General features: G+C 38.7%; 1 protein-coding gene across 6 annotated transcripts in view; it reads left to right on the top strand.

Moving 5' to 3' along the window:
- Positions 1-23,083, top strand: part of LOC6050816 (BMP-binding endothelial regulator protein) — a 98,629-nt gene that overhangs the window by 34,761 nt on the left and 40,785 nt on the right. For all 6 annotated transcript variants that reach the window (XM_038262253.1, XM_038262254.1, XM_038262252.1 and 3 more), the window contains one exon: positions 6,577-6,653. In XM_038262253.1, coding sequence (XP_038118181.1) covers positions 6,577-6,653 — 77 coding nt within the window. The remainder of the gene's footprint in view (positions 1-6,576; positions 6,654-23,083) is intronic.

The raw sequence follows: 23,083 nt of genomic DNA on the forward strand, positions 1-23,083 counted from the left end.
TAAAGTGTCTATAAAATATCCAAATTCCTTTCGGCTTTATTTGCTGTACAACGCGGACCTCGGGGGAACTCGTCAGGGACGTTGCTTAATTTTAGGGGGTTGGAGGAAGTTGGCTCAATTCACTTATCGGCGAGGTGTTGCCGATCTTTATGTTCTTGTTATCTTTGAAATAAACTGTTTTGATCATTTTCAGGACCTTATTTTAAGTTCACCACCACTTTTTAGCAATATCGATGGCTTGTGTTTCTAAGGGCTTTTGGATTCAACACACGAGTGAGCAATTCTCTAGTGAGAAGAGAACATTCGATTGCTGGCTTTTTTTTGAAAAGATTACTATTGATTCGAATCGGCTAGATCGTTTTCAAACATTCTTATCACGTGAGCCAAAAAATAAGTTCATTGATTTTGAACAGAAGTTTAAACAATTGGTCAGACATAACATGAAATTGAGTCAAGTTCACCGCTGTGCAAGGTTTCCAAATATTCCCAAAAATACATCAGCAGGTCCTTGACTCAGCTGTGTTGCTTCAAGCAAAGCACGCACAACATGCTGCAGCGATAACCTACATTAGCACTGCACGTTTATCGCGAACCGGTCCATTCTGCGCCAGCAGCAGCCGGAAGTGGCGAAAATTTTGGAATGTTCACAAAACGGGTCCTCGGGTCAAAACATTCTGCTGCATGCTTAAGAGCATGCACCCGAAGCTGTGGGGACCTTAACTGAGTTATAGCGACCAACTGCACTGGACCAGGTACTACTTTTTTGCTGCTTTAATTAATGGTCGCCAATTAATCGATCGACGACGACGACGACAAAAAAAATGTCCGCCGATTCTCCACCGTGGCCGTCAACCGCGCACGGGGCTTACGAGCGCGCAAATTCAAAAGCAGTTTGGGCCATGGACTTTGGCCACTTTAGCAAGGTGGCTCAGAAAGATACCCGTTTCTGGGGCCAGTTCCCAGACGGCTGATCGTTGTCGTTGGGGTTACTGTGTGACAAATTTCATAATAGTTATAGACATAAGCTGTTAGATAAGATGTTTATTTTGACAAGTGGACAAGTGTACCAGGCGTTGCACTGGTATTTTTGTGTACAATGTTGCAGATAGATTGTGGCGTGATCGAGACTCTCTAGTTTGTTCTTGGAATAAAGTTGGCAGGTTGAATGCGACAAGTTAAAGTTTTAAAAGGTCAGGTCATTGGCATTTAAATCTTGGTTTGAACATTCTCAAGTTACAAATTTTATTAATTCAAAGTTGCTTGGACTCTATTCGAACGTCAAAATTTTCATATCACTTGAGAGAACACGAGTATCAAGTGTTCGACTTTCCTCAGTCGCCGTGAGAGAGAATCGATCAAAGTAGGCAATGTTTCCTCATGATTTAGTGTGGTTTGTGAATGATACAGTGCCAAACCCCAACTTTTCCTAACGATTTACATACTCTAATTTTGCTTCATCCAATTTAATTTAAAAAGTGTGTCAAGACTTTATCCAGAATGTCAGCACTCAAATAAACTTGTGTCGCAGAAGGATACAGGTTTTGTTTGTGTTAAACAAGACAAACAAAATAAATTTAAAACCGGTACCTCGTAGAAGCTTTGCCGTTGTAAATATTTACATCCTCTGCTTCCAAGATGATGTAGGGCCTCAGAAGGAAGTGAATTCTCACAGACTTGAAGTATTCTCAAAGAACTGGTGCATTGTCAAAGTTGGAACGTATTATTTTGTCAAAAAATATAGATGCCTCTGTGCTCTCTTATGCTAACTAGATAAGAATCCCAGCAAGCTTAGAACAAGAGAGCACATAGGCATCGAATTGTTGCCATTCCATTTGGAAATCTATGTTCTAATGATATTTCATGAGCCACACGTGGTTCAAATAAAGGTTCGTTTAAATATTTCGTAACACATAGTGGAAGGAGGGTGTGAGAAACTATGAGACGTTAAGAGTTACGTAATATTTGAACAAACATTAAGTTGTTTCCCGCGAATGCATGCTCATGCTGCAAATTAATTGCAATGTTTGCGATGGCCCCAGCAACACCAGTGCTGCACCCTATTGAATTGTCTTATCGTCTTCCTATCTCCTGCTCATTATTAACTCAGTAAGAATAGCAACACCTACAGAGATGATAATGGAGACGACGCACCGCATGCTTGTACGGTGTTGTTGGCCTTACCCCTCCCGGTGTACGTTGTTTGTCCCCGCGTTCAAATATGCAACAAGAAGTACCTATTATAAGGTTCTCAGTGTCTACACCTCGGCAGACCTATTCAAGGAAGCTAACTGGCAAAGCGACTGTCTGAAGACCAACCGACACATCCGGGAAAGATGAAATTTGTGTTTGGTAAACTAACTGTGGCTCCCGTGGGAACAAAACGTTTTTCAACCAACAAGTGTGTTGTTTTGAGAGACTTATACAATAGAATTATTTCAATTTTTTTTATTTTTTTTTGCTCTTCACTATGGTTAACCGAGCCGTATAGAATTTGGTTCAATAGACCTAATCTTCGAAGCATGTCAAAAATATGAACACGTGTCTGCCTTAATGAAGTACTTTTCCAGACACAATTCCGTGAAATCCATAATGGTACCATTACAGACAAAGCTGATATTTTATCATCTTGATTGGCGGGAGGACAACCATAGGCAGCATCCACGAATAACGTAGCATTTTTCGATGATTTTAGTACACTCCGTTTCATCCATTTATCCCAAGATGTCGATCCGCTAGACCACGTCCCCCTATCGTCCTCCAACCCCCTTGAATTGTTAAACAATTTAAGAATCCTGCCATTTTTATGAAAAGCTAATTTCAACATTTCAGATAAAGAAAAATATTATGGATCTATTTATAAGTTAATGGTATTTTCGCCATCAAATATAATCATTTTTGAAGAATCTGCCTTTGTAATAGCTTGGCACCCTTTCATCGTTATCGCGTTGATTGAACATACTTTTTGGAAGCTGTAATTGAACGTCAACGCATGAAGAGCTAGCAATTTTTCGACTGATTATGGTAGGAGGGTATTCTTTCAGTTGTGTTGAATCTGATTATTTCTTAGAAATGTGAATGTCGATACCAAAAACGTAGCATGGATTTCAAGATAAATCCTACTGAGTTGTTTCAACGAAATTCTTAAAGGTTTCAGCGTAAGATTTAGCATGTTACAATCATATAAATGATTCAGTTGAAACTAGCTTTCTTCGTTTAGCTTTGAAATGACCCTTTCTCAAGTACATAATACATTCATCGACAATTATCCTGTTTTTCGCGAACCGATTTTTTTATGGAGATGAAGCTTTGTCTATTTATTTTTTCAATTATTATTCAAACGGTGAAGCTAGTCTCAAGATTTTTATTTTTAAAACATAGCTTTAAAAAAAATCGCTGAAAATTGTTATGTTTAAAACCGGGTTGATTTTGATAGTCACTGTATTTCTTACAAATTTTCCTCTGACAGTCAACTTGAGCATCAGCAATACCCCATTCGCACGAGTTTCTTATAGGAGCAGTTTTCTCAGACATTCAATATTACGCCCTTTTTAAATGTTAGTCTTGGTTTAAAAATTTTGAAAATATTTTTTCGAAAAGATCGGAAAATTTCACGAATGTTTCATATTTTAACATTAAAATCGGACCATGAGTTGCTGAGATATCGACATTAGAAAATGGTGTGTTGTTTGGGTGGGACTTAGAAAACATCAATTTTCCTGTTTTTAAACCTTTGCATGGCAATATCTCAGCAACGAAGGGTCGTATCAACAAAGTTTAAAAATGCAAAATATAGACAAATTTTCAGCTTTTCAAAAATATTTTTTTCAAATGTGGGCAAACACTCAAAATTTCACTGAAGTACTTTTTGATTGCAAATTTAATTTTACATCGAAAAATGAAGTTGAAAAAATTTTGCGACCAATTTTTCGATTTTTTGAAAAAATCAGTATTGGTTCAAAAATTCATAACTCGCTCAAAGATTTTTCGCACAACCTGGAAATTTCTGAAAAGTTGGGATTTAATGTCCTCTAAAACATATCAAAAAATAAAAAAAATTAAAAATAGTTATTTTTGCAAATGAAGTTTTAGTGACAAAAAGTTAAATAAAAAATCACCGTGTATCATTTTTTTTCAGTGTAGTCCAGTGTATCGATCAAAAAAATCCTTCAAAAGATACAGATTTTTGAATTTTCCTACACCATTTTTGTATGGCCAGCTGCCAAATTTGTATGGAAAATTATATGGACAAACTAATGATGCAAAATGGCTTCTTTGGGCATACCGAAGGCACCAAAAAAGTTTCAGTCGGATTAAAAAATACAAAAATTAAAATTTAAGAAAAAAGACCGATTTCGTAGAGAACTGCTCATAGCCTGTTTTAAAATGTTTGATTTATATCCATTTTGCAACTATTTTTTCCTAAAAATACATTTTTTGATGTCGTAAAAAAAATTAAAATTAGCTGATAGCTACTTAAAGAAGTACTTTATACATTTCTTTACCAAGCTCAGTATTATTTCATACCCAAGTAACATTTTTTTTCCAGGAGTTCTACAAGAGCTCTTCAAGATAGCTACAGCATAGCAGTTTGGACCGCGGTAGGATAAAATTCTCTTCAAAACTTTTTTAGGGGTTTGGAAGAGTACTTGAAGAGAGTTTTATCCCACCGCGGTCCAAACTGCTATGCTGTAGCTATCTTGAAGAGCTTTTGTAGAACTCCTGGAAAAAAATGTTACTTGGGATACTATTCCGCGTGTTTAAAATTCGTATTTTTCTTAGCAAAATAACCTTGATAATAATGTCACCGTGGCTATTAATCTCATCGCGGTTTACGGTACACGAAAAATATGATAAATGTAATATTTTTCGTTGAATAATGGTTGGTCAATATGACCTCCTAATCACGAGAAAAATTTATTTATGAAATCGCCAGGTAAACTTGATCCAGTAGAGGATTAAAACATATCAGAGCAATTCTCTACCAATTAAAATAAGTAAGTTTTAATACGACCTTTTCAAATGTTAAGCTAGATTTTTGAAACTTCTTACTATTTTTCATAAATAGCCAAACTAATCATCTTTCTCTTGCGTCTAAGACAGCTAAAAACGGATGAAATAGCGCGGAGATATGATTTTTTGAAAAAAGTGGCTTTTGCGAAAATCGACGAAAATTGCCAATTTTTGGACCACCCTAACACGGCGTAGTTCACCCTAATGGCCAAACAAAAAAATACGGGTCTAATTATTTTGGCCAAGGAACCCCCAGAAAAATCGATCGGAGAACTATTTTTTCGAATCATGCTGTTTTCGTGGGGAATTGCTGTTAAGACATAGGAGTGAAAAATTTCCCAAAATTCTTCTAAAAATGCTACGAAATTTGTGAATACTTCCATAGATATAACCACCCCTACTGACGCTATTAGGCAAGTGATACATAATGTGTTTCAGGATTTCAACTACTAACCAAATTCGCTCAACCTGACATGTTTTTGTTTACATTTCCGTTGGAGGTCAGAGCACTCTGTCCGGACCGATGATGGATGCTGTGAAGAACCCGCCGGGAGCAAGTATCAAGCTCGCGGAGAAAGGGGTGACGAGTGTGTTGGCGTGCCAAATTCGCCAACATTCTTCGGGTTGGCCTACGCGCGCGTTCACTTGTCGAGTGTCTCCCCCGTGTGAGTATCATATTGCCGGCTGGTGGTGGTGAAGTGTATCATGGGCTAAAAATATCGGAACAGGATTTATAAATAAATATTCGTGATTTATTTATTTGGACAGGACTTATTTTTGAGATGCACAAGTGACAATCTCAAACGGCTGCTTCGACATTTATATGATTTTGTTTTTTCTTGTTTCATGGTTTGGCGTGGTAAAGAATTTTTCAATGTTTGGTTATTATACTCGTGTGGTTCCATTATGTGTCATGTTCAGCAGGAAAAGCAAGCTGTTATGAAACTTTACGACATGGTTTTGTAGGACACGTTTCAACAGATTTTAAAGGCTGTACCCATTGTTTTTGCGCTTCGGCAGCATCCAGTTAGTGAGTACGTCTGGCGACACTCACTAGAAACATAATTTTTCCTTAGATATAAAGCACAAAAAGCTCAGTCATACATTTGACCCTGTCCCACTTAAATGAAATATGAGCTCTATCTTGTACATATTGTTGTGCATTTTCTCTGTCTCTCGCCATGTCATATTTTTTTCCCTTTTTTAAAACGTGTTAGCATCCCACAAACGCCAAGTAAATCAATCCGGACACTGTGTCGGATCTGGTAGGGGACTGGAGACTAGAGATTCGATCTCGACGTTGCCAAAGCCTATTGATAACTACTCGACGGCTTTTAGAGTTGGCTGAGACAGCCGCCAAAGATCGATGACGATAGGCTGGCCTGGCGACGACGACGGCACGTTCACTGGCAGCAAAGTCGCGGAGATTGTTTTTTTTCTGCAATATTGTTTTGCCGCGTCTGGGAAGCTTCATTTTTTGCATAACCATCAGCATCAGCCTCATCATCATCATGTCAACATTTTTCATAATTTAAGTATCTCTCTCTCTCTGCCTTCTCTTTTCAGCTGGCTTCAGAGAAGCCTGCACGAACGAAGGTGAAGAGGTCAAAATCAACATGGCATGCTTCAGATGCATCTGCAAGGTAAGTTTGACCTTTTTCCTCCAAGCTGAAGAATTTAACGAAGGTTGCGAAGAGTTTGTCGAAAATGTCACCGTGGGATCAACAGGTTCACCGAGGAGGCTTTGTGATCGTAGGCTACTCCTTATTTCAGGATTTTTTTTTTAATATCCGCATACTGTTCTGATAACACGCATCAGAACAAAACCTTCCAACACCGCTCAGAATAGGAACCTTTCCTTCACAATCTACAAAGCAAAACACCGAAAATTTCCTCAACCTGTTGTAACGCTGTGTTATTTTTATGTCTTTTTAAGTGACCATAATTCATCATCCGTTGTATACCTTACGGAGAGGCAACACGCAGCGAGTTGTGTCTAAAATTCAAGTCAAGTGGCTTTCCTAACTTGACTTTTGTTTCCCTGGGACATTCTTCGCACACACAAACAAATGCTAATCTACACAGCACAGCTCCATTCAACTGCCAAGAAACGGTTCTGTGAATGGATGGGAAACCAAGTTTATGAACGGGACGCACAGGGGTCAAGTGCAAGAAAGGACGTGCAACCGACAACCGAAAGGATGAAAAGTCTAAACAAGCACAATGAGTAGGAGGAGGAGAAAAAAAAACCCAGAAGGTCAGCACTTGGCGCCACTGTCTAATGATTTTGGAAAACTTGGGTCCGGTTCCACGTGCAGTGTGTCCCTTTCTGGCATGCACATATAGAACGGAACAGCAGAAGAGATTGAAAAAGTTTCATTGATTTAGTCATCTCCGGAGGCTACCTGCGTGGAGGGTCTACGTGAGAATTGCTCCTGCTGCGAGGTGCGAGACAGCTTGTTAGCTCTTTACGTATCGTACCGAAGCCGCAGGGATTTGGAAATTCCAACCTGCAGGTACAATTGGGCTATGGTTTTTGTAACGATTGTATCTGTCGAAAGTTAACGAATGTTATCTTTTAATTTTTAAGCTGTTCTATTATTTATAATGCAACTTCTAAGGTAACTTGAAAAAAAGCGACTAATTACTACAATTCTGCCGTATTTCGACGAAATTCAGCCACTCTGAAGAATGTTACAGAATTTATAACAACGCCTCTCAAAACTACCATATCTCTTCTGACAGCACTTTCAGCTAACAAGTAAATGCCAGTAACGATATTCTTTAGGGGTTATACCATAGCATAGCATAGGATTGGTTTCTACCCGTAGCTGCTACTTCGTTATTGACCAGGACCCCCAAAAATTGCTCCGTGGACCACAGATGAAAAGTAGGAACCAATCATCACCCCTTCGCAACTTTCAAATGTCCCTATGTCCAGTGGTAAGACACGGGGAAGTGGATGGGAATGTTAGTCCGATACTTGAGTGATGGGACCGCTAAATCGGCTGCGTCTCCGACAAAGTATCACATGAGTTTTGAGGGATTAGTAAGATGGGTACGAGGTCAGGATTCACTGTGGTAGGTGATGCGACCATTAGCAATTTGTTTATCTGTTGAAATTTTGAAAATCTTAGGCCGGCTGCGGAAAGTTACACAAGCAAGACAGAGTTCACCAATAGAGATATCCATGCGCGCCCTATGTCTGCGTAAAAGTAAACACAGCATCATAGTGTTCGTGTCAGAAACCGTGGATAGCTCTATTGTGGAAACTCACAAGTGACTCTTCACAAAACTACCCCGTAAAAAAATCCGACAATTCGCATAACTATGTCGGGTCTAGTCGACTGGTTTCGGCCGATTCGTTGGCCAACGAATTGGCCGAACGGGCAACAGACGGGCAAATAAAATCTGACTCAACCCAATTTAATTGGTCTATTCGTAGGGCGACTAAATATTTTACTCCTGACGCATCCCGACTAAATGATATTCTTTAGAGGTTATACCCTCGAAAAAGATTTTTTTAAAAGGAAAAACAAAATATAATGCACCGACTGATCAGTCTTAAAGTTTAAATTTTTGATTCAAGTGCTGGAAAGTTAATCATTTCAGCACTACTCAGCAGTACTCATATCTCATGCTCATGCTCATGCTCATGCTCAGCACTACTCAGCAGTACTCATATTTTTGACGATGAAAAGTAGGCTTTTTCGTCATTTAAGAATGGTAAGGAAAGTTTGTAGTTTTTTTTTGTGCAAAGATAAAATATTTGTATTTAGAAAAACAGTTTTTACTAAAACCTAACTGAGGTGACTGAGAATTTACAATAAATATAAAAAATAATAATTTTGCAACTCTGTCTTGAAACTACCTACTTGTCCTTCCATTATTGAACGATGAACCTTCTATTTGAGAGTCTTGTGTTGTTTTTAAATTGTGATTTGAAGAAATAGTGTGAAAACCGCAATCAGACCAGAGCAGGGGGACTATCACGAAACAAAAACGATATGAAACACGTTAAAAACCGTGGCCTTGAAATAACACGTGAAGAATTCATGATTGTTGAAAATCTTGGCCAAAATTTAAGCAACTTCAAAACCTTAACTTTCACACTCTACCCACATAAAACCTGTTCAACAGTCTGCAGCACACAATCATAATCGCTTTTCTTGGTGCTGGTGATTGCCGCATGATGTATGTGTGTGTGTGTGTGTGTGTGTGTGTGTGGCGCGAATCAGCCAAGTGCTATTATACAATGCACAAGGTCGATAAAGGCCGTTCGCGAGCATCGCTCGTTTTTTCGAATCTGTTTTTGCTCGTTCAGTCTTCAATGCATGCTTCATTACTGGAGAGCTGCCTGGTGGGTCATATGGGAAAGGCTAGGTCGAATTGCTTTCTCCTTTTTTTTTACTTTATCTGTTCTGTTGTGGAATTCCGGATTAGGAATTTTTTGTCAAAAAAAAATACGCTTTCTTCTTATTTACCTCAATATTTTTTTGTAATTTAAAAATTCCGTAGCCCCACGAAACATATTTTTTTCGAAAGAGGTTAGACCACGTGGTTTCCTGGGAAAAGATTAGATGGCGCCAGTACTCATCTTCCCCGATTGCGAGTCGTCGTCGTCTTCGGACACACCCACCGAATGTCTCCACGGGAACCTGCCGGCCAGTTACTCAGAGCTATGATGAATTGCAAAATGAAACCATTGATGAAGAGCTCAGCCTCTGCCACGTCCCCAAGTGAAACCAATTCCGGTTTGAGACCTTCTTACCTTTCGAGGCGAGCATGCAAGGCCTGGTAGTGATGAGGCAACGTTGCATGCATTTGCACAGCAGGAAAGGTCTCACTTCGACACTAGAAGGTGAATCAGTCAGATAGTATCTCCTTCTGTCTATGATCAGCGATGTTGTGCTGCAGGCAATCGGTTATGATTAAATGTCATAAAAAGGCCGTACATGATCAAGATAGGCAGATATTGGCTAGGCTTGGATGCGGAGATTGTCCAGTTGAAAGTAATTTGCTGGTGTTAATAGTGAGCATTATTCGTAATTATCAAGGTATTATTAGCATCTTTGAGCTGAGTGTAACCAGCTAGAATTTGTGCGGTGAAACCATTGTACAAAACATTATTAGCATGAATGCGGAAATTGCATGGCTTGTATTATGCCCCTGAACGCATGAATGTCCCATATGCAGTTTCGTCGTTTTTTGAGTTATGCAGTTTGGTTCAAAATTATGTGCTTATCAGAAAAGTTCAAAGCATCTAGTACTTTGATCTAAAAACTAGGAGGAAATCCAGTTTTTTCGCGAAAACTTAAAACGTAGGTTTATGTGTGGAAAAAAACTAGCCTTTCGTTTTTGGGAAATTTATGCGAACATGGGCAGTATAGTTATGAAAATATTTCATGTGCGATTTAATCAATATCGGCGACTTGTACTCATCTAATATAACCACACCGAACAGTTGCATTAAACCCATGTGACAGATTCTATGAACGGACCCACATTTCATATAATCAGCAAGAGGGAAAGGAGGCGTGGACATATCTTACAATATAAAAGTTTGTGATGTGTAGCTCCTACATCGTTGGAGAAAAAACTAGTAGAAAAATTTATTCTATTAATCGAAAGACATTATAGAAATGATTTCTAGGCAGGGACACATTATGTTTCGCTAAATTAGACATTAGTAAAATTATTTTCGAGTTATTGTCGTTCCCAGAAAAATGGGAGAGTTGCCTTCTACAAAATCCACAAAACAATTGGCTTCTATATAACTCTGATAACTCCTACTGATTTGCTGAAACTTATGATTTCCTTATATTTCGTTTGACTAAGCTTAATCCAAACTCTATATTACACATTATATCTTGCTCGCTGCCTCAGGCTTTAATTGCCGAGAGTGGGTAGTCAACGGCAATTTGCGACAACTCTGAGACCAATTTGATCGCTTCTGCAGCTCCGTTCGAATGGTTATGGTTTGATGATATCAATTCATTACTGCTATCATTATGGTCACCCCGCGCAGTTCCGCGTACGAAGTTGTCTTGCTTCCTTCCTCTCTCTTTTTATCTCTCCCTGGTCGTAAGAGGTGGTCATTCCAGAAAGATGACAGGACCACACGATATACCCGCCCCGGTATGCCGTTGATGATGAGGCAATAGAGATAGCTCTAACGATCAATGATTGACGTTGACGGATAATGTATAAAAATAATGAATTAAAACAATCATTTGCATATAATGATTTCAGCAAATTGATGAGAAATTGATCTCACATAACCGCCACGAGATGCTATTTTTAGATAATTTCACCCAACCAGTTTGGAGCTGTCTGGCGCAGCCTCGAGACGTTACTTTTCCTACTTTCATCCACTCACCTTGCGCATGTGAGTATGTGTGTGTGTGTGTGTTTTTGTATGTATGCTGTTTATGAAGTTGGGGCGAGTCGCGGCTTTCGTTCATGTCGAAGCCCGATCCGATTCCAATTCAGTTGAGCCGGCATTGATAATAACAAAGCTGCCAGCCGCCGCCCCGCTCAGCGTCAGAGCCAACGACAAAAAGTGGACCTATGTGAGAGATTGCTTTTTTATGCTCGGCAGGTTTGCCTTGGGCTGCCTTCAAGCTTAATGGATTTTCGCGCATATTCAGCGTAAACAGACGGTCGTGTGTAGTGTGTAAAACGCAGACAACTATGCGAAATACCAGCGCACTCTGTAATATGCTGTCAATTTGGATGGACATTTCCACTGCGATAAACGAACCATTAAGTAATCACAAGTTGCAGCGGACTGTCTAAAGCCGCTAATGCTTTCTAGAAGTAGAAGTATGTCGCCTGTTAGAATTTTTATAATTCACAGTTGCCGATCAACTAACATAACCGCAATCATCTGGGTGAAAGTAACAACACTTGTTTTCAATCAGGCTCATCAAGTGTTGAAGGCGCTGCGCAATGTTCCTTGGAAGTAATTCGTTGAAAATTACACCCTTCTGGAGAATCATTAGCACCTGAAGGCGACCGCCAGTTGGGCTCCACAAGCGGGCTTGATCCTGGACCGCTAGCCAGTCTGCCCGGTTCGTTGGGTTGGTCAGCCACTGGAATTAAGTTTAGCTTTATCGTTTGATCGGGTCGTTCTTTACCGAGGTACTGATTCCAGCCATAGGCAGACCGGAACCGTTTTGATATTTTGTAATGCTGATATGCGAATAAGTGTTAGTGATAGGTTAGTGCTTTCCTATCCATTTACAATTAAAGGGGGGAGGGTTCACGCATTTAAATTGTAAATTCAAATTATAATACAGAAAATTTCACGTATGTTTTGCCTTCCTCACCTTACTGAGGAAAGGCTATAAAATCACTCGAAAAATGAACTTATTAGTTTGACCTCGTAGACCCACCTTCACGTATACATATCGACTCAGAATCATGTTCTGAGCAAATGTCTGTGTGGATGTGTGTAGGTGGGTGGACAAAAAAAATGTCACTCGATTATCTAGAGACTGGATGAACGGATTTTGACCGTTTTAGTCTCATTCGATCCATCTTGGGGTCCCATAGGTCTCTATTTAAAATCAGCAAGTTTCGTTAAGTACTTGAAAAGTTATGCTAAAAAACGATTTTGGCGAATGTCAGGAAGATTGTAAAAAGGGTGGTTTTTGCAAGAAAACCTATCATGTTATACATTTTCAGTAAGGTATTAAAAAGACCTTTCCAATGAGTCCAAAACATTGAAGATCTGACAACCCTATCAAAAGTTATTAGCACTTAAGTGTAAGTTATACACTTTTTGGAGGCCTGATCTCAGATATTTCGATGAAAATGATGTCCGGGTCCCTGATGTGATACGTCGTTAGTAAGATAATTGAAATACCTTTCAAATGAGCCTAAAACATCGACGATCTGGCAACCCTATCAAAAGTTATTAGCACTTAAGTGTTATTTATACACTTTTTTGGAGGCCGGATTTCAGATATTGTGATAGAAATATTGCCTGAATCATCCATGCGAACTATCGTTTGATAGGTTTTTTATCAGACCTTGCCGATGAGCCAGAAATATTTAAGGTCTGTGAACCCTATCAAACGAAATGAGTAATGAAGTTGATTTGTTAAACATGTTGCTATTTTTACTGAATGTATTGACTTTATGAATATGAGGAAGGCACCAACCACCTGAAGGTGGATTAAGTAACGTTTTTTAAGTTAAAATCAAACGAATAATATCTGATTTTAATAAACCAAAAACATAAAAAACAATAATTTGAAAATACGTATTTTAGAATCCTCATATTGAAGAATGATAAAGAGTGCAATAAAAAAGGGATTATATTCTTTGTAATTTCATTTTTAAAGAAAAAGATCTGTTGTTTTATTATGTAACGCAAAATCTGGGATTTCTACCCCTCTCGCCCACCTTCGTAAAACATTGTAACAGATGAACGATCCCCCCACTCTCGTGTAGCGCGTAATGCAAGGCCATTTTAATTTCTTTGTGAGTGCTTTTATGAAAAATGCTATGACACAGAAAAAAATGATGGTAATATTCATCAGGAAATCGACGCTGTCATACTATCGTGCCATTTCGATGTTCCGAAAAAAACACGTTTTAATGTTTGACCTTGAATAAACAAAAACGAGAGCACGCAATGTAAACAATAAAAAACACGTTTTGTTTGGTTGACCATTTTGTGCATTACCACGAAGTTTGGTTTAAGTTGGTTGCTGGAGTCCCGAGTTATAATCACAAATGTTTACGGTAGTCTAACTTGTACGTGCGTCAAACGCGTTCTAATCCGAAAAACCTTTGGCCAATTGTCGCACATACATCAATTTTCAGAGAGTGACAAGATTGAAACTTCTTTTATGAGTAGAGTGACAACAAAGCACGGAGTTTTTTCGGTTTTTATTGAATATCTCAGGATTGAAATCGAATTTTGGGGATCTGTGAAGGTCAAAAGGTGAGGCATTGTGAGCTGCACAAAATGGCGTTTTTAACTCAATTTGACCCAAAATGCATGTACGACAAGTTAGCACGACGGCGACGATATGCGAATAAGTGTAAGTGATAGGTTAGTGCTTTCCTATCCATTTTCAATTAATGGGGAAGGGTTCACGCATCCAAATTGTAAATTCAAATTATAATACAAAAAATTTCACGTATGTTTTCTACGTTAAAATCAAACAAATAATTTCTTTTTAAAAAAACCAAAACCATAAAAAATCAATAATTTGAAACTACGTATTTAAGGATCCTCATATTGAAGAATGATAAAGAGTGCAATAAAAAAGGGATTACATTCTTTGTAATTTCATTTTTAAAGAAAAAGAACTGACGTTTTATTATGTAACGCAAAATCTGGAATTTTTACTCCTCTCGCCCACCTTCGTTAAACATTGTAACAGATGAACGATCCCCCCACCCTCGTGTAGCGCGTAGGGGAAAGTGGGGCAAGTGTAACAAGCTAAGGAAATGCTCGTTATAACCCATTAAAAACGTTAAAAAATCTGTCGGATTTTTTATAATCATCTTATTCCAGGTCTTAACTGAGACTTTGATAGAACAAGTTTTTTTTAAACCTGTTTTTATGTAAAAAATTGATTTTAAAATTTTTAATTTTTCGTACGTTCTACTCAAGACGAACAACCTGTTTGAGCAAGAGGAACAATGCATGAAACAACATGTTAATTGGATAACAATTGAACTGTTATCACTTAGATACATCAGATTAGAATGTATTTGAAACGTTTCTTTCAATTTTAGACAAAAATAATATTTTACAAAAAAATTTGATCGTTTTACGAAAAAAATACTTAGATGATAGATAGTAAATTTTCATGATATCACTATATTTTGCATGGACATTTTTTTAAAATTCGTTTATCAGTTGTATGTATGTATTTCACAATAAAATATGTTGTTGCAGCAATTCGTAATATTTTCCATACTAAAAATCCATATGGTACACTTGCCCCACCTTAACATGATTTTTTAAAAGCTCTCAACAAAAATAACCAAAAGCTAAATCATACTTCATGATAGGTGCAAGTCGTTAGTAGGGACACTACTGATCTAGGAAAAAAAGCATTTTGATAAAATGAGCCTTAAAACGAACCCTTAGCCTTATTTTGTACTTTCCAAATATTATAAGAAAACAAAGGTTTCGAAAAAAACTTCATTCAACCTGGCCAGTGGCGTTTACGTCGTTTTGGCGGTTATGTGGTAGTAGAATCAACTAATTGCATTGCTAGCAACAATTCCTCATACGAGAAATAATCAAAATTGTTCCTCTTACCTCATATGGTCGTCATGCCCCAGCTTCCCCTATGCAAGGCTATTTTAATTTTTTTGTGAGTGCTTTTATGAAAAAATGCTACATAATACTAATCTAATCAAACCAGCCCTACTGCGTTAAGATGCCTGCAGAGATGATTCGTTGATGTGGGTTGAGTTTGAGCAACAAACGCTCCAACTTTTGGTTTTAGGCAATTTTTCGTTGGGAGCACCATGTTAAGAAGTTTTAGTCGGGATCCGGGACCCCCGAGGATGGAACAGTTAAATGGAAATTTTACCTAACGTAACAAAATTTTTCATCTCTCCCTTCCTGCCCAAATTTTCATAACATTCCGTAACAGACCCCGAAACCCCCTCCGTTACGTGATAATAAAACACTCTCAAAGTCCTCATCATAACTTTCAATTTTGCCGAAGTCGCTTAGTTGGTATTAAAAAATTGCATAGATTTATTTTAGTTGTCTAATTGTTATGCAAATTTGGTGGATGTTTAAAAGGGCTTGATTTCAGATAACCTCGGCTCGGATGTCGTAATGCAACACAGACTTACGACAACCTTTTATGGATATATTTTGAAAAAAAACCTTTTCAAAGCTTTTATTGAAACATAAATACACGAGTCATCTGAACAATAACACAAGGGTCATCAGACAACTAATAAACCTTTTGCCCCACACCCTTATTGATTTTATTGAAACTAGGTTCAAATTGTAAGCAAGTTTGCCAACTTTGCAGATTTTTTCGTGTGTAGGATAGGAAGTTGTGATTTTCGTAGGCCGTACAAAATTCTCCTGATTGATAAAAATAGATCTAAAAACAAATTCAAGTTGACAACAATCAAGCTTGCACACTAAAAAATAATGCAAATTACATCCGACGTAATTGCTAAACTTATGTAAAATAGAAACATGGAAACAAAAATCTAACGTAAAATTATGTGTTCTCAGTCGCAAACTGATAAATTTCTTGTTCGACAAATAAAACTCAATATTACATCTGCGAAGATTTAAAATTCCATTTTGTTTGATGCACATAACTGGAGCGTGTTTTTTGACGTAATTTTGCGGCAAATCAGACTCAATTTTAAGTGCATTTACGTTTTTCGCTTGACCGTGCACTGTGCAGTGAGAAGGCGGCCATGTTTGAATCCACAAAGAAAGATGCGTTTGAACGAAAAGGTTTAGTTCCGCGAAACTTGTCCGGAAAAGTAAACAATCCATTGCCAAATATTGGTAGAGCATTGAAAAGTACATCATAAAGGTAAGTTCAATAATTTTTCGCTCGAATTTAAAATAACATGTCTTTTCTTTGACTGATTTATTTACAGATCGACGTCGTCGTGCTATCTTGTCGCACCCGCCATTTTGACGTTCCGAGAAAAACGCGTTTTAATGTTTGACCTTGAATATTCACAAACGAGAGCACGCAATGTAAACAATAACAAACACGTTTTGTTTGGCTCACCATTCTGTGCATTGTCCCAAAGTTTGGTTGAAGTTGGTTGCTGGAGTTCCGAGTTATAATTACAAATGTTAACGGTAGTCTAGCTTGTACGTGTGACAAACGCATCCTGACTTTCCTGGCCTGAAATCCCTTTGGCCTTTTGTCGCACTTACATCAATTTTCATGGAGTGACAAGATAGCACGACAAGATTGAAACTACTTTCATATGTAAAGTGACAAAAATGCACGGAGTTTTTTCGGTTTTTGTTGAATATCTCAGGATTGAAATCGAATTTTGGGGATCTGTGAAGGTCAAAAGGTGAGGCATTGTGAGCTGCACAAAATGGCGTTCTTAACTCAATTTGGCCCAAAATGCACGTACGACAAGTTAGCACGATGGCGACGAGATGTTGAAGTTTCCATTGTTAAGATTATTCTGCCACCCGATCCAGGACCGCAACTCTAGGTTCCTGCAGGCCATGGCTATGGCCATTCCCGTTCTCATTTTGGAAAGACAACGAAGTTCTTGGTCCCGTAGAAGGGGATTTTGACGAAGTTCCGGAGCGACGTTCCGGTGACCAGAGGCAGATTCCACCAGTCTTTTTCGGAATACCTCGCTGTGGAATCGATTCCAGCTTTATTTTTTTAAGCAAGCTTCTCCTGGCCTGGCCCCTGCCGGAACTGTTTCAATAAGGTAAGCTGGACTAAAACGGTAATCAGAACTGTTAACTAAATAGTGTTTTAAATTTTTCTAGGATAGCTTGATTCGATTGTCGGCAACTGACCAGATCCGGAGTGCAGATTGTCCACACACAAGAGCCTTGGCCACACAGATCTTGTAGTAGAAGGAGAACGGTTTCATGCCCCGTGTCAGTTTCGAACAGTTTGAGGCCGCCAGCTGATGAACGGTTCGGAGGACGGGATGGAACATGGACGGATTAATTTGGCGAAAACAGTCCTTCTGAATGAAACAGAAAAAGTGACGTAGTTACGTTATTGTCAGTTCTAGTGGATGTTTCATGAAAACGATAGTGTAATGTGTTAATGAGCATGAAATAAAGAAATATTTATTTTTGCAATTCCGTCGTGAAACTACTTACTTTTCCTGTCATTCTTGAACGACGAAAAAGCCTACTTTTCTGTACCAAAAATAACAGAATCGAATAGCAAGACTTTTCAAAATAAATGCTGAAAAGTTCTACTTTTCAGCACTCAAATCGGTGCTGAAAAGTTAAACTTTTCAGCACTTGGTTCGAAAAGTAACACTTTTCAACATTTTTTGATTTAAACGATTTATTGACAAAATACATGGAAATTTGACATAAAATTTCACTCAGTGTGTGTTTTTTTGGAATTGCAAAAAATGTTGTATGGAACTCGTTGCAAAACTTGATTTTTCAGCACTCTTCGTATTTATCCAACTCGGTGAACCTCGTTGGATAAATGTACGACTCGTGCTGAAAAATCCTTTTGCAACTTGTTGCATAAACTACTATTAAAAACTTTTGTATTTTGAATTTCTAACCTAAAAATCACAACCATTTTTCATCCAGCAGCAGCACGGGTAAAATTACATCGTCCCATATTCAGTTAAGGTAAAATTCAATGCATGAACGAATTGGTCGATTGGATCATGTAATTTTCAAACTTGATGTAATTTTCAGGCAAACTTGACGCTCCAGTTATGTGCATCAAATTAACTTAAAATTACGCGTTTATTTTTTGGTGTGTGGATACTAATTGCTGGGCCTGAATTTTCGTCATGTTGTTCGATCAAATGTCAAATATTAGATGAAAAGAAAACTAAATTAGTGAAATTTTCTTCTCGCAATCGCATTCGCATGGATATGGTGATCTTAGCGTGTTGTTGTTCATCACATAGATGTAGTTCAACCCTGGTTGCTTAGAAATTGATTAAAGGGAATTAAAAATAATTCTATCAGAACGGGACAGACGGCACCATGAAAGCCATCCATTGCTGGCCACCACCAGGACCTCCCACCATTCACCGGGGTGGAAAATTAGAAAAAGGTATAAAACTGTTAGCTTTTTTCCCAACCTTATTGTAGAACTCAATCAGATTGACCATCAGTTAAATTTTCTTTTAGCTGCCCAAAAAACAAATAAGTAGAAAAACAAAAAGCAGTATGTCTCCATACAAGTTGTACCTTATAGCATATATAATGAAGACGCAGGCTTTTATAATTACGTTTGTTGAAGCTGAAAGTTAGAAACAAATCTCAGAATCTTGTAAATGAAGAAACCGTAAGTTTTAACTGAAAAGGTCCTATAAACATGTGAAATCCCATAGTTTATAGGATATAGGAGTTTAAAAACTCGAGAAATATATAGCAGTTTTTTCCAATAGATAATCCCAAATCTATCCATATCCTGAAACAAGCCACTGTAATTCTATGGAGCAGCAGACAACAGCTGATTGGGCACGACGGCAAAACGTGTAATCAGAGCGGATGGAGGCGCCACATACATTGTTACGCGATGCATTCGCTCCAGTGGATATTTGTCGCTGCCGCCAATAATGGGCCAATGTCGTCGACTAGCCGCGGGTGGCTGCGGCGACGGTGGCCAATTTCAGGCCTTGATTACTGTGCCCTGCGCGCCGTGTCGGATTATTTTCCATGTAATGTGTTTTAATAATCTATTTTTGCTGTCAGTTTAAACTGTGTATTTATAGACAGCCACTGCACAATTAAAATACAATTCGTTTTGCCCGACTTGGACAACAAGCATACATGTGAGGGTGTGTGTGAGTGTGTGTGTTTGTGCATTTTGTGTGGTAATCGAGCAGGGATTTTCTGTATTTGTTTGCCTCTACAACACACACACACGGAACGATATATATTTGCAGTGCAACTCGATACGCAAGCAATTTGCCGCTGCTCCACACCCCACTGGGAAAACACTTCCTCCGCCCTCCCCCAACCCTTGGCCCTCCAGAAGGGGGAACAGGGTGGCGACGGTGATGCGCGCGACTTATTGATTCCGTAATGGGAGAAGCGGCTCGTTGTTTTGCTTGATTTTGTAAACCAAACCAACGAACGTCGCGTTTGTGTGTACTACCCCTTTAGTTTGTAAACGATACACATATCAGTCAATATTAGACCCAGGGTGGTTGGAAAACAATTCCCGATGCAAAGAGCATTGCAACTTAGAAATATTTTAGAACCACCCTAGCGCACACCCATTAAAGCTGGGAGGCGCCACACCACCGACCGGGCCGCTTGGCGCCATCTTGAAAAATTCGCATATCAGCGGATATAATGATTTCGAAATGGGATGGAGAAAAACACACAGTGCTCGATCGGAAAATGATTGACACACCACTAGACCACGGTGGCGGCTGCTGCTGCTGCTGCTGTTGCTTCTGGTCCTACCTTAATACCGCGCGACGGGAGTGAAATATGTTAATTGATCACTGCCGATCACTGATACCTCCACCAGACCGACGGGGGGGAGCTGCAGCAGCAAAATTACTAACCACACTCACGTAACACCCTTCCTAGACCGCGGGGACGACGTCGGCAAATTGCTCTCCGCGAAGTATTCAATCACGTCTGGGTTCCTCGCCTCGAGCGTCAAATCAATCCAGCTTAAATCGAGGAAGTGTCGCCGCGATGCACTTTAGTGGCAAGAGAGAAGAGGGAGTGAGACATATAATTGGGGTTGGATTTTGACAAATTAAATTTAAATAAAATTTATCAAATTTGCTTAACTTATCCATTCTTTTTGGCAATTCCAACATCCTTTAAGCTTTAACCCTCTGCAATTCAACCCCGTTGCTTATAGAGAGAAATAAGAATAAAAACAAGAAAAAGTTCGGTAAGTTTTCTGAATGTAAAAAAAAAGTTTGACCTCGTCGTGATCGTGCTATCTTGTCGCACATCGATTTGTTTTTCTCTAGCACCAAATGACCATCTAAAAACGAGAAAATGAAAAAAATAGATAGTCGTTGCTACAATAAACAAGTTTGTTTGGAATCAACCAATTATTTTAATAGGCTTGCTAACAGTTCTATTTGGAGAGCTGCTAATTTATTTTTGATAAGCTGTTGAATTTTGATTCTGGTAATAATCTATCCGTCTCTTCAATTTCTTCGATTTTACAACTTAAAATAAGATGCATTCGGTAAAATCAGTGTCACAGTAGTGCTGAAAGGAAATTACGGTTCTGTTCAGCAACGGAGGGGCAACCATGTCAGTGTCTTGCGAACCTTCGTGGTGAACGGACACTAGAGCTGCGGTATTTTTTACTACCTAAGCTCAGAGTTATTTCAAAACAAAATTCACAGTCTTTTTAAAGACTACCTGAGTTATTTTCCAAAATTCTAAACAGTCTTTTCAAGACTAACCCCACCTGAAATTTTGTTGTATTTTACAAACGAAGCCATCTTTTAAGAGAACTTTGCTTGCAAAATGCGTCAAAACAAAGGTAAACGCAAATCTTCTGAAGATTTGGTCGTTACGTCGGTGAAGCGTTTGAACGCTAAACCGGCTAACGGAAACAGAAAAAGAAAACAGCCTCTTCTGAGGTCTGATTCTGATTCTGAATGTGAGGTCAATCCTCCAATTCCATTGACAAACAGTTTCGGTGTTTTATCCGAAACTGAAGACAAGGAACCTTCTCCTCGTACTGAGCCTTCTGCCGTCGAGAAACGAGTAAAGGCTCCGCCAATTGTAGTGACTTCCGTCTCCGATTTGGCCAGCTTTCGAACGCAACTGAAGAATTGCAAGGAAACTTGCAATTTGAAGGTTTCGTTCCAGCTTGGTCGAAGAGGAGAATGTCGCTTGTTGACGGAATCTTTACAAGATCACCAAACTTTTGTTGGTTATTTGAAAACCACAAACACAATTTCTACACGTATGAGACCAAGAATGCTCGTCCATTCAAGGCGGTCCTGAAAGGTCTCTCCAACGACTTGTCGGTGGATGAGATCAAAAACGAACTTAAGGTGTTGCTTGGCTTTGCCCCATCCCAAGTAATACCAATGAAGAAAAATCAAACGGGAATATTTCTCGCTTTGGTTTGACTTCACAATTTTATCTGATTCATTTCAACAGAAATGAAATCAACAATTTGAAACTTTTGGACAAAGTTCAGTTTTTGTTCCATGTACGGGTAAAGTGGGAGCATTTTAAGAAACATGGCGGTAATGGCCAGAATCTGACCCAGTGCCGGCGTTGCCAGGCATTCGGTCACGGTACTGATCATTGCGCCATGGTTCCAAAATGCATGGTTTGCGGGGATTCTTCTCACGACAAGGACAATTGTCCCGTGAAAGAAGTCACCCAATTTAAATGTGCAAATTGTGGTGGAAATCACAAATCAAATTTCTGGGATTGCCCCATCAGAAAAAAGGTTTTGGATTCTCGTGCTAAGCATCAGCCGAAATCCAAACCGAAATTTTCTCAAAGTCAGGTTGTACCTGCATCTTTAAATCAAACGTTCGTGCTGTCTCACTCGAACAATACTAGAAATACCCCTACCGTGGAAAAGTTAGGTAACAACAATGGCATTTCTTATGCTAACGTCGTTTCGGGTTCGGGTTCATCCACGAATTTTAAATCCTCTACCAATCTTTCTGAAATTGGGCAGGTACCTCAAATCTCATTTGAAAATTTTTCTGCTGGCAACGCTTTGGGATCTTCTGATCTCGGCGATGTTACGTTTGAAAAAATGACTTTTTGCAAAACTCACTGTTTGGTTTGATTCAAACAATGAGTAATGCTACATCCATGATGGAAGCAATCCAGATTGGATTAAAATTTGCGAATGATGTTGTTCTTACCCTGAAGTTTAATCATGGATCTAAGTAATTCCATCAATATTATGAATTTTAATGCTCGCTCTTTAAAAGCGAAAGAAAATGAATTTTTCAACTTTTACGAGTTCATAACGTGCATGTTGCTGTTATAACCGAAACATTTTTAAAAACTGGCACTTATTTGAAAAGTGATCCAGATTATAAAGTTATAACTAATAACCGAATGAATCGAAATGGCGGTGGAGTTGCAATAGTTATCCACCGTAGTATGACTTATAGCACGTTACGTGACTTTAAGTTAAAAGTTATTGAAAGTTTGGGCATTGAACTTGAAACTTCTTTTGGGAAAATTATGATTGCAGCTGCATATTTGCCATTCCAATGCACTGGGGAAAATAAAAATTATTTCAAAGGGGATTTGAATAAACTTACTCGGCATAGATCTCGATTTTTGATCATCGGTGATTTTAATGCCAAACACCAATCTTGGAATAATTCAAAAGTAAATTCCAATGGTAAAATTCTGTTCAGAGATTGCACTTCTGGTCTTTATTCGGTT

Source organism: Culex quinquefasciatus, chromosome 3, assembly GCF_015732765.1.
Source record: "Culex quinquefasciatus strain JHB chromosome 3, VPISU_Cqui_1.0_pri_paternal, whole genome shotgun sequence".
NCBI lineage: Eukaryota > Metazoa > Arthropoda > Insecta > Diptera > Culicidae > Culex > Culex quinquefasciatus.